This window comes from Ochotona princeps, chromosome 1 (genome assembly GCF_030435755.1).
Source record: "Ochotona princeps isolate mOchPri1 chromosome 1, mOchPri1.hap1, whole genome shotgun sequence".
In the NCBI taxonomy this organism is placed as follows: Eukaryota; Metazoa; Chordata; class Mammalia; order Lagomorpha; family Ochotonidae; genus Ochotona; species Ochotona princeps.
Window position 1 is genome coordinate 15,133,671 of NC_080832.1, and position 12,818 is coordinate 15,146,488.

General features: G+C 50.9%; 1 protein-coding gene and 1 pseudogene across 1 annotated transcript; one reads left to right on the plus strand and one right to left on the minus strand.

Moving 5' to 3' along the window:
* Window positions 1-33: 33 nt before the first annotated feature.
* LOC131481210 (UL16-binding protein 1-like) lies at window positions 34-2,386 on the minus strand. Its single transcript, XM_058668913.1, has 3 exons — window positions 2,371-2,386; window positions 536-796; window positions 34-317 (listed from the first exon to the last, which is right to left on the minus strand). The coding sequence occupies exons 2-3, from the start codon at window positions 714-716 to the stop codon at window positions 34-36; spliced, it is 465 nt and encodes a 154-aa protein (XP_058524896.1). The 5' UTR covers window positions 717-796; window positions 2,371-2,386.
* Window positions 2,387-11,753: 9,367 nt separating this feature from the next.
* Window positions 11,754-12,425, plus strand: LOC131481215 (protein CDV3 homolog; annotated as a pseudogene).
* Window positions 12,426-12,818: the final 393 nt, after the last annotated feature.

The window sequence follows — 12,818 nt, forward strand, 5'->3', positions numbered from 1 at the left end:
CCTAGGGAAGACCTCTCCCTCCCAGCCCTCGTCCTAGTTACCTGTGGTCCCCAGCATCTCCTCACTGAATGGACTGAAGGTCAAAAGCCACGTGTGACAGTCTCCTGCTGAGACTTTCTGCAACAACATGGTCATGTCCTCATCATTCTCCAAGGCTGTCTTCAGCCACGTGGCTCCAGCTTCAAGCTCTGTCCATGTACTGTTGTCTGAGCTGAAGAGCAGGTTTCTCTGTCCATTGAAGCCAAACTCCCAAGACCAGTATGTTTTCCCACTGCCTTCCTTTTCACAGCGCATCGTGCCCTGCAGGGTGGGGACATCTGTCCCCATTGGGAAGAGATGGGCCAACATCAGTCTTCATAAATACTTCGTCCCACCTGCTATCCACTGCTTCTATCCCGCTGGTATTTCCTGGCATGCTCTGTGCTTGGTACCCTGCCCTTATCCCTGCATAGCAAAAATGTTGCTTTGATCTACACATGAAAAAGGGCCCATGTTCACAGGCTCTGCTGTCCTCAGGGTGCCTTTTCACACTTACCGCTGTTTGGGATATTCTCAGACTTAAGGTCCAGCAGCTGCTTCCGGAGCTCCTCAGTCACATATTTCAGCATTTCAATCTGTTCCTCCCAGGTCTCTGTGCTGTTGAGCTTCCTTCCTAGGGGCCCCAAGGGGTTCACCTCACCACCACAGTGAAAGGAGAGAAACACCATCTCATCCATGTGCCCTTGAATTTCACACCATGGCTGTTGAGGCTTGGGCTGAGGAATGATGCTGACATTATACCTCAGACTGTGAGGGTCTGTGAAAGAATAACACAGGTGAGTGTCACCCCGGCACCGGCTCTGTGCCAGCAGGAACATCCTTCTCAAGGGCAGGGGAACTTGAGAGCACTTTCCTGAGCTCACCTCTGCATCTCCTTCTGCCTCTGAAGGATCTTACTCCCCATACCTGCCTCACCTCCACTCTGCCCACCCACCAGTGATGATCCTGTTAGGGCAGTGCCAGGCCTGGACGGCAGCAGAAAATCTGCTCACATGGATTGCAGGTGATGGGACAGTGCATGGCGGCTTCCTTGAGGGTGCTGATCACCATGGGACAGGTTTGGGACAGGACTACAGGCAGTAGGGCTGATGAGCCCGCACAACATGCACTACAAAACTCACAACGTCCATAGTACATTGCATAGCGAGCGAACACAAAACATCCATTGTAGAGATAAAATGGAGATTCAGTAAAAGGTCCAGTGCTCTCTGTGCCTCTGGAAGGTGTGGAAGACTCTTGTTCACCAGCCTACCTGGATAGTGCCTGATCTGAATAATGACAAGGTCCACAAAGAGGAAGCACAGGCGGTCAGGAGGCTGATGCAGCCACTCCAACAAGAATGTTGCAATCTCTGTCCATTTCCAGATTTTGGCCACCCCTCTGACCCAGGACCCACTAATCAGAAAAACTAGGCTCTTTCCCAAAGGACCCACAGCCCACAGCAAGTGCATTGCTTCCGGTGGCCTTTCCCAGAGGACGTAAGGCCATCTGCTGGGGGAGCTACATGGCAAAAAGGAAAGTCCGCAGAAAAGTGGGTGTTTGAGGCAGTGGTTACGCCGTGGTTTGGACTGCCCGTATCCCACATCAGAGTGCCTGGGTTGAGACCAGGCTCTGCTACTCAGTCTAGCTTGCTGGGAGGCAGCAGGTGGCCAACCATGTGGAAGACCCAACAATATTCCAGGCTCTTGGCTTTGCCCGGGTCCTACCCTGGTCACTATTGGCCTCTCTCTCCCTCCTCTTCCTCTGTCTGTTTCCTTGCCCTTGTCTCCATCTCCCTGCAACTCTCCCTCTCAATCTCCCTCTCACTCCTCTCTCTCCCTCCTCTTGCTCACTCCCTGCTTTCCCTCTCCCCTGCCTTTCTCCCTCTAGCTGCCCTCCCCCTTCCTCCCCTCCTCATCCCTTCCCTCTTACCAGCTCAGTGCCCTTCTTCCCAACTTTCCCTCCTCCTGCTCTCCCTCTTCCCTTCCTCTCCTTCTCCCACCTGCTCTCTCTCCCCCTGGCTCCTCTCCCTTCACCGCCCCCTCCACCTCTCCTCTCCCTCTAATCTCTCTCCTCTCCCTCTCCCTGATAGCCATCTCTTGCCCACCTGCTCTGACCACTGCTCCAGCTGCATGCCCTGCCCCAGGACCTAGGCTGCTCAGGTGCCACCCTGACCTGGGAACAAGACCTGTGCTCCTTGCTGCTTTCATTCCCAGACACTCCAAAGACAGCTCCCTTGTTCTCCTTTCTGGCTCTCCTGGCTTGCAAAGCTTCTGAGCTAGAACCACAGGGGGCTGAAGACAGGGTTGCACACACAACCAAGGTGAAAATTCCCTCAGGTCACATACTTACCTTCATGTGCCGCAAGGGGAACACCCAAAACCTGAGGCAGAAGAGGGAGCAGAGCGCAAAGAACAAACTTGTGGACTTCCGCAGGCACCATGACTGAGCAGAGCCAAAAAGCCGTCCCCTCTTCTTTGTGGCAGAAGGAAGAAGAGTGGATGATCAGCTGCACATCCAAGACTTCTGGAGCTCCCAGGACGGCAGCAGGAAATGCTGCTCTGGAGGGAATCTGCTGTCACAGGAATATTGGATGGAGTTGCAGGTTCATTCTGGAGACTGATATGAGTCTGCTTCCCTTTCCCTGCTCTCCATGGGCCTCTCTCAGAGGCTTCCTGCCCCCCCTTTCCCAAAAGTGCACAAGCTAGTGCAGCTCAGGCTCTCCCTGGCCCCTGGGGGTGGTTACAAGCAACAGGACCTTCCTGCATCCCAACACTCTGGACTCAACTCTGCAGAGCACAGGCTCCCGTCTACCTTGTAGTCACTCTGTAGGACAGGAGCAGGGCTCAGTTCACATTCCCTTGTCCAGGACCAGGGCTGTTGGGCTTAGAAGCCACAGCACCCCTTGGACTCTCCTCGCTGGACCCGAGGAAGGGACCATCCACATCACACAGGCCCATAAGCCCAGGCAGTCACCCAGGCTTGCCAGCAGGACAAGGGGACAGCCAGCCTTGTCTCTCTCAACACCATGAGCAAGGACCTGGCTGTCACAATCACCAGGGAGACACACAATGAGCTCTCTATGCACCCAAAGTACACACTCTGGGAACCCCACAATCCTCCAGAATAGATCCTGACCTGAGGGAATCTATGAGATGGCAGATGTGGAATTCAAAATCATGTATCTAAGGAAAACCCAGTGAGATGTAAGAGAATACAGACAGACCAAACAAGGACATTGAGGGACCGGTGCAGTGGCCTAACAGCTAAAGTCCTAACCGTGAAGCCACCGGGATCCCATATGGGTGCCAGTTCCAATCCCAGCAGACCTGCTTCCCATCCAGCTCCCTACTTGTGGCCTGGGAAAGCAGTGGAGGACAGCCCAAAGCCTTGGAACCCTGCACCCATGTGGGAGACCGGGAAGAGGCTCCTGGCTCCTGGCTTCAGACTGGCTCAGCTCCAGCCATTGTGGACACATGGGGAGTAAATCAGAGGATGGAAGATCCTCCTGTCTCTCCTCTCTGTATATTTGACTTTCCAAGAAAAAAAAAGTAAATCTTTAAAAATAAAAGTAAAGAAATAAGGAAACTGATGAGTGACGTGAATGAAAACATATTAAGGAATCAAAGCTCACAAAGAAGAACCCAATAGAAATGTTACAGAAACCTACCATAAGTGAAATTAAAAATACGATTGACAGTTTTGATGCAGAATAGACCAAGTATAGGGAAGAATTTCTGGAGGACAACACTTTGGAAATACCCAAACCAGATAAAAATAAAGAGAACTCCCAATGGAACTGCTGAACTTATGTAGACAAGGGGATGCTGGACGGTCTGACATGGTCTGTACCAGCAATGTCGGGGCACACTTCAATAACCGAGTGATTGAATTATCCTCCTGATGAAGGATTACACCATTGTAATAATAAGGAGAAAATCAGTGTGGGCTGAGAATTAGGCGGAGGGGGAAGGCAGAGAAAATCCCAGACCCTATGGAATTGTACCATGAAATTCAAACTAAAAAGCATAGTTTTAAAAAAGAAATAGAATGACATCAGTGATCCCCTCCAAAATATATGATGGGATTCCCATAAAAGGCTGAGTTAAGGGCCTGACGCAATGGCTCAATTGGTTAATCCTTCACTTGTAAGCACTGGGATCTCATATGAGTACCAGTTCATGTTCCAGCTTCTCCATTTCCTATCCAGCTCCCTGCTTGCAGCCAGGGAAAGCAGCAGAAAATGACCCAAAGCCTTGGCATCCTATATGCTTACAGGAGACCTGGAAGCAGCTTCTGGCTCCTGATTTAGACATTGCTGCACTTGGGGAGTGAACCAGCAGACAGATCTTTCTCTTTGTCCCTCATTCTCTCTATGGGTCTTCCTTTCCAATAAAAGTGGATACATCTTTTTTTAATTGTTATTTAAGAAAAAAAAGCTGAGTTAATGGTGCGGCACAGTGGCCTAGGAACAGAAGTCCTTGCCTTGAATGCGCCAGGATAACATATGGGCACTGGATCTAATCCTGACAACCCTACTTCTCATTCAGCTCCCTGATTTTAGAGGACGAATCAAAGCCTTGGGACTCTGTGCCCCTGTGGGAGACCTGGAGGAAGTTCCTGGTTCCTGGCTTTGGATCAGCACAGCACCGGCCACTGCAGCCACTTGGGGAGTGAATCATCAGACAGAAGATCTTCCTCTCTGTCTCTCCTCCTCTCTGTATATCTGAACTTGCAATAAAATAAATAAACAAATAAATATTTAAAGAAAACAAAACAAATAGTGAGACTCATAGTAAGTGAATAACCATAGTGTTATTTTCCTCGTAACTTGATGCTGTCCTCAGTATTTCCTCCAGAGGAGTGTGGATTTCGAGATCACAGTGTAAAGAAGGAAAGCCATCCACAGTGGTTCACACTCTTAGTCAGCATTACAAACAAATGCTTCAAAACATGGTGGGGGGGCTGCTGGCTGCACACTGGCAGAATTGGCTAATCCTGCTTATAGCCTGGGAAGGTAATGGAAGATGCCTCGAAATGTATATCCTCCTTTTCACTCTGTAGAATCTGCCAGAGTGAGCCTGTCCCCCTTCCAGCGGGGAGGCGGGGAGCCCATCTCGGGTCCTGCAGGGAGGGTGCGGGGAAGGTGCAGGGAGGCGGCAGGGAGCCTGTTCTGCTCCAGGAGGATGAAGCAGCAAGCCCATGCCATATCCTGCAGGGAGACCATATGGGAGCCCTGGGTGTTCAAGGCGAGGACATTAGCCACTAGGCCACGCCACCACCGGGCCCAATTGTTTTTTTTCTTTTAAATACAGGGAAAATAAGTTATAAGAATGACAGAGACTTCATCACGAACAGACCAAATGTATAAGACATTCTGAAATGAATACTAAAACACAGGATACCATTAAACTCAATAAAAAGCAAGTAGAATCATCATTCAATCAACAAAACGATTACCCTGAGTTCTTATCTAGAGATATTACCATTGAATACAAACGGATCCAAATTACCAACCAAGACACTTAGATTAGCCCAGGGTTAAGCCTAAGATCCCTTTATGTGTTGTCCACAAGAAATTCACTTCACAGAGATACAGACTGAAAGCGATGGGTTGGAGAAAGATACATCAGGCAGGGCCCAGTGTGATAGCTTAATGCTTAAGGTCCTAGCCTTAAACACGCCAGGATCCCATATGGGCGCCGGTTCTAATCCCAGCAGCCCCACTTCCCATCCAACTCCCTGCTTGTGACCTGGGAAAGCAGTCGAAGACAGCCCAAAGCATTGGGACCCTGCACCTGCGTCGGAGACCCGGAAAGAAGTTCCTGGCTCCTGGCTTCAGATTGGTGCAGGACTGGCTCTTGTGGTCACTTGGGGAGTAAATCATCAGACAGAAAATCTTCCTCTCTGTCTCTCCTCCTCTCTGTACATATGCTTTTCCAATAAAATAAATAAATCCTACAAAAAAAATTTTTTTTCAAAGATACATCAGGCAGAAGAGAACCAAATGTGAGAAGTAGCTGCCTGATGCAGACAACACACACGTCAAACAAAAATGTAAAAAGAGATAAAGAAAGGCATTACATATTTTTGATATATATTCAATTCAACAAGACATTACAGTCATAAATACATGTTAACCAAGACATAAAGTCATTACAGTCATAAACATATGTTAACCAAGACAGCCCAAAGATATATAACAATTGTTATTAGACCTGAGGAGTGATGGACTCCAATGCAATCACAGTGAATGTCCTCAACATCTGAGTCTCACCGAGGACAGATCCTCCAGAAGATCAGCAATGACCCACTGGAGTGCACACACCATGGAGCCAATGGACCCCACGGGCACTGATGGGAGATTCTTCTACTTGCTGTCTCACCAGCACATGGAACATTTTCTGGGCCAGACTACAAGTAATCTCAGCAAGTTCAGCAAGATTGGAAGCATGCTCTGTGTCGTCTCAGACCATCCTCTGCTGTTTTCCCAGGCCATAGCAGCGAGCTGGATCAGAAGCTGAGCAGCCCAGGACACACACTGGTGCCCACACAGGAGAGGCTGAGGATGAGTCCACTACACCACTGTGCTGGCCCCTCCTCAGTGCTTTCTTCCTGCAACTCCTCAGTCTCAGATTTTAAATTTACATTTTTGACCCAACCTGAGTTGATGCTTGTGCATGGTGAAAAACAGGGATCTAATTTCATTCATATATATACATACACACACATATGTATAAATATGAATGTGCTAAGAACTAATTAAAGTTTAAAATAACAATAATAAAAGTTGAAAAGGCTACCAGTTGTTGTTTTTTAAGATTTATTTATTTTTATTGAGAAGTCAGGCAGACAGAGAAGAGAGAAAGAAAGGAATATTTCCGTCCATTAATTCACTCCACAAGTGACCGCAACAGCTGGAGCTGCACCAATCTGAAGCCAGGAGCCAGGAGCCTCTCCCAGGTCTCCCATGCCTGTGCAGGGTCCCAAGGCTTTGGGCCATTCTCAACTGCTTTCCCAGGCCGCAAGCAGGGAGCTGCATGGGAAGCGGATCGGCCGGGATTAGAACCAGCGTCCATATGGGATCAGGGCATGTGCAAGGTGAGGACTTCTGCCGCCAGGCTAGCACGCCAGGCCCAATTTCAGTTTTTGATATTCTGTCATGTTTGTGTTGCTCTGTCAGTGCAGAGTAGGAAACAACTAATCAGGTCATTTCTACATCAGACAAACAAAAGTTAAAAGCCAAAATTTATTTTAGGAAATAAAATGTAGGATTAAGAGCCCAGAAGAATAGTCAAAGCTCAGGTGGAGACTGGGAATTGAGGCCCACCACAGAAGTGGTGTTTTGGTTTCTAGGAGTTGGGTTTGGGTAAGGGGCCTTAGTGTGGTGTGAAGACACTTGTTGTGTAGACCATCTGGCTGCTGTCACGTCCACATGTAACTACTAAGTGAACACATTTCAAACTTGCAAATTCCCTCCTCATCTTTAAGGAGCCCTCCTCTGTTTCCTCTCAAGGTGCAAGGCAAGGGAGGCAGTGATGGCGAAAAACAGGACATTTTGCCATTTCCCCCAAAGCCGTTCTCTGTCCCCTGCCTCACAGCTGAAGACAGAGGAGGGAGAGAGATGAGGATGAAGAGAAACACATTAGGTCTTTGGGAATTTGAACAGCTCAGTTTCCACAGTGAATCCCTCGCCGTTTCCTGCCTCCACTTCCCTCTGAGAGATACAATCCCCAAAAGCCTTTTTCAGGGAGCAGAGACTGGAGGTCTCTTCTGAAGTTCTTCATGTTGATCTGGGGGTGCGATGCCCCGCCATGCGGTGTTGCGGAGCTGTTCTTGGGGAAGTTTCTGGTATTTCTAGTGCAGGAGACTCTGCAGCTGTGAAGTCTGCATGCTTTTCAAGAGTCTCTCAGGAGGGGACGCCAGACAGTTAAGCTTGAAACTCACCATAGGGACGTGGCTATTATGATAACATGGGGGAATAGGAGAGAGGAGTGAAAAGGGAGGGAGAGAAAGCAGGGAGACAGAGAACCCCTATACACAGAACTGTATCATAGAAAACAAGGAATCAAACAATGTTGAAAAAGTGAGTGTGTCCAGGAAGAGCTGAGCAACCCTTATGAGCATTCTGCCTCTGTCCCTGGCAGAGGACAGGTCACCCACTCAGCATGTGGCCAAATCCTTACAAGATCAGACTGTAGGCATGGCCGTCCTCTGATGTGAACTGCATAGTGTGGACCTCAAGTGGCAGGAAAAACCTAGAGTTCAGTGACTGCTGTTGAACACCCGTCCCACCACAAGATGGAAGAAGTCCAAGGGTGCTGATCTCCCATCCATGCTCCCTCTGTGGGGAATGGCCAGGGCTCAGCTCAGTCCCAGGCATGTCTTGCTCCCTCCCTCACTCCCGCCCCTTCCTCTCCTCTGGCAAAAACCACAACAGGGAACTCAGAAACTACATGATGTGGCTCCTCCCTCCCTCTTGTCCCTCAATCTTCTCCTTCTAAGAACACTTGTCTCATCTTACTATTCTCAAACCCCATCCTCTCTGCCCTGGTCCTCCCAGGGCAAAACCAGGAAGCTCAACAGAGCCAGGAGGCACAGAATATACTCCCTGCCCAGAATCAGTGTTCTTGAGCCCAACACCAGGACCAAACTACCCACTGGGAGTCTTGAACAGCCCAGCCCTGAGGCTGGCCTTCCCTGTGAGGTGGGTCTCTGGGTCCCACCCACCACCTGCTGTCATCAGCAAAGTTCCATTCTTTCTCCTCCTCCTGTCCCTCAGCCCTCCATCTGAAGACTAAATTACAGTTCCAGCTTAAAAACAAACAAACAAACAAACAAACACCTCAAAAAGTAAACTGTGCTTCTTAAAACTTTGAGCCCCGCTGATAGTCCTTGGTGAGGCTCTGGGAGTCTTCAGGGTTGGGATACAAGCCTCATCCTGTCCCCCTGCTCCATTCTGGGGACCCCTACTGCTCTATGGGTATGACCTGCTGTTAACAGGTTGTTAGGATTGCTCCTGATTCCCCCCACATGCCTTTGTAGTTTTGCTATTGTCTAATGCTGACTTAAGTCTGTTGTCTATGAGTTACCAGTTATGATCCTGATAGGTTATACTTCCCGTCTTCCTCACACCTTCTAGGGTGAAGTAAGATTTCTGTGCTCTCCCTCCCCATTTCCAAGTATCATAGGGCCTCACAAGTTTATTAGGTTTTACAATGCTTGATGTAGATCATAAGCAATCTGACTCATAACGATTGTTGGTTCATTGGTTACTTCACAATGTCCTATTGCGTGAGATACAGGCTATTTAGGTATATAGAACATGGCTGAATATAAACCAAAATTGAAGTGACTATGAGGAAGTCACAGGTTGTAGTTGAGAACCTGTATTTCCCTAGTAACATATTGGTTAATCAATACCATGTCAATTAATGCCATAATGTTGTAAATATTATGTTGGGTTTTTTACTTGATTGGGATGATACTCTGCTGGCTCTACCTTCAGACCAGAGATGGTCTCACCAAGAAACCATTGAACTTACCAGGAGAATAAGATGCTGGACTTTATGCTTGGTCAAAACCTCCAATGAAAGAATCTCAACTGAATTTGAACTATGGAAATGCAACAAGGTGGAGCAATCCACGGCGGGGAGAGGGCTTGGGGAGGGGCGGGGGGAATCCCAGTGCATAAAAAAATGTGTCACATAATGCAATGAAATTAATAAAAAAAAAAAAAAAGAAAGAAAAAAAAAACTTTGAGCCACTTCCCAGGTCATTCTGCTTGTAAGTCTCATCCCTGTACTTCACCCCTCCACTTGCCTGGTTCCAACTCACACTTGCTCGCACCTGCTTGCTCCTCGTGGACCATCACCGCTGCTGCCCCCGGTGTGCTGCAGGATGTGCGCTCCGTGGGGTGTATGCCCTTGGGGGTTTGCGCAGCCCCTGGGTGTGCCCCCTAGGGGAGGTGGCCGGGAGTGGTGTGAAGCCCGTCCCGGGTCCGGCGGGGAGCAGCGGTGAGCGGTGTGGACTCCCTCTTGGGTCCAGTGGGGAGCCCCTCTCGGTGCAGCAGGGGGGGCGGGGAGCAGCGGGTGCCCCGGCCCGATCCGGCGGGGAGCCCGTCCCGATCTGGCGGGGAGAGGACTGGGAGCCCGTCCTGGGTCTGGGGCAGAGGGATGGGGGAGCCCATCTCGGTCCGGCCAGGAGGGGGCGGGGAGTCCGTCCCGCGTCTGAGGGGAGGCGGCGGGGAGCGGCGGGGAGCCCTCCAGTGCGCTGCCGAGTTCTAGCTTAAAAAAAAAAAAAAAAGAAAAAACCTCAAAAAAGAAAACTGCCCTTCTTAAAACTTTGAGCCATTTCCAAGGTCATTCTGCCTGTAGGTCTCATCCCTGCACTTCACCCGTCCACTTGCCCTGGTTCAAGCACATGCCCAACTCACCAGCGCAGAGGCAGGAGGGCAGCAGTAGATCCGGGTCTCCAGGGCACACCTGCTCGCTCTGGACTTCTCTCGGCCAACACCGCTGCTGCTCCCGAGCGCAGCCGCTTATAAGTTGGAGGCAGCGGCAGGGAGGCCGGACCGCGACAGGGCAGGACGGCGATGAGGCCCGGCTACTGAGTGCGAGCCAATGAGGAGGCAGGAAGGCAGGAAGGCGCTGGGGGCGGGGGGTGTGGGGCGGGGGGGATGACGTGGGGCGGTGGGGTGACGGGGAGGGGGCGATAAGCACTTGGGCAGTGGGGGTGGGGCACAGATTGCGACACGGGCGAAAGGGGCTGCCATGCCTCTGGCGGGTTGGTGGAGGAAACAGAGACCTCAGCTGGGCTGGTGAAGGAATAGGGCACCCCGGGGTGGGGGAGGCGGTGGAGACACAGCTGGCCCTTTCCTCGCGCTCCCCCGCTCCAGGGTCTCAAGGTCTCACCCTGCCTCCTACCCAGCCTCTACCTGAGATTCCAACTGGGAACCTCAGAAATGCCAGGCTGCTCACTCTGCTGAGCTATATGAGCTTGTCACAACAAATCCGGCTCTTGCCCTAGTGACACGGTTGTTTTATTTTTCTTTCCATGTGCTGCCAGCCCCATAGAGGACGTCGGCAGGCAGCAGAGGCTGAGGGGGAGCACACTGTTCCCAGCCTTAGCTCAGATGACAGCCTTGCCTGGGGCAATATCACCTGTGCAGGTGAGGGCTGCTAACAGGACTCAGGGAAATGTGGAAGAAAGGTCCAGGCCCACTGAAAGTAGGAACAGCAACAGCAATAACTCTGCGTCCATGTGGGTTTAGGAGGGAGCGGGTCCCTGGGGGAATGAACACACACCTCCACCTACACGGCCCAGCACAGTCACTCTGCAGAGCCTCCATGTGCATTTCCCTGATGGCCAGTCCTGGGAAAATGCAGAACTCGGTACCAAGAACTTCAACTTTATGAGCTGCAACAACCCGTCTCACTCTTTCTTGTGTTTTTTTTTTTTTTTTTTTTTTTTTTTAAGATTTATTGCCCTCTCCCTGAGCTCCGGCTCGCGCGCCGCCAGGGACTGCACTTGGCCTGGCTGTGGAGAGGCGGGACTCCAGCCCTGCTGCCGCGGCGCGGTCCAGGGAAGCCGGCGGGAGGGAGCCGCTCGCGCCTTGGCCAGCTGCTGGGTCGGGGTGGCGCCGCGCCAGGCCTGTGATCGCCCAGCTGACCTTGAGCCCTAGTGGCGGGAGAGCGCCACGGGCCCCACCCATCCGGGCCCAGGAAGCCTCGGCCATGGCCGAGAAGGAGGTGCGGAGCTTGGACAACTTGTTCGCCAAGAGGGACAAGAAGAAGAAGGAGCGGCCGGCGGGAGCAGCGGCTCAGCGGGCGTGGGGGATGGGGCCCGGGGCCGCCGCCAAGGCTGTGACCAAGGATGAAGATGAATGGAAAGAATTTGAGCAAAAAGAGCTTGATTACAGTGGCCTTCGAGTTCAGGCAATGCGAGTAAGTGAAAAGGAAGAAGATGATACTGAAAAGAGGGAAGATCCAGGTGATAACTGGGAAGACGGTGGAGGGGGAGGTGGCCGTGGTGGCCTAGAAAAATCTTCAGGTCCCTGGAACAAAACAGCTCCACTACAAGCAGCTCCCGCTCCAGTAATTGTTACAGAAACTCCAGAACCAGCGATGTCTAGTGGTGTGTAGAGGCCACCTGGAGCCAGGCTAACCACAACCAGGAAAATGCCACAGGGACCACCAGAGATCTACAGTGGCACACAGTTCCCATCCCTGCAGTCCACTGCCAAGCTTGTAGAAAGCAGGAAGGATAAAGAAATGGAGAAGCGCTATGAAGCAGTAAGGCACAAAAATAGAGGTAGAGATGAGGTTTCCAAAAACCAGGCCCTTAAACTCCAGCTGAGAATCAGAAAAGCAGCCGCAATCAGTGCTGTGAGGGATGGTCTTTGCTAGCCCTGCTAAGCTCATGAGCCCACAGCTGAGCACCACAAGCAGCCATTCATCCCCTGAGCTCTACTGGATCTGCAGCGCCCCATGCAAAAAGGGACCTTCCCTATTGCCCTCTGGAAGTTAAAGGGCCACAACTGCTCTCTGTGTGGGATGTAGGGGAATTTTCATTGGTTACCAAACAAAAAAAGCAAGACAACAAGGGGTGTGCTAGATTTAGGAGTGCTCTCATAATTACTCTGCAAATTCAGAATTCAACCCCCCACAGCTAGTGGTCACTTCAAAATCTTTTTATGTTCAAATACTGAGCCTCCATCAGGGTTGACCACCTCAGACTTGCTGCCCTCCCTGTGGACTTCCTCTGCATCCCAGCTCTGGAGAAGGTGGTTACAGCTGTTG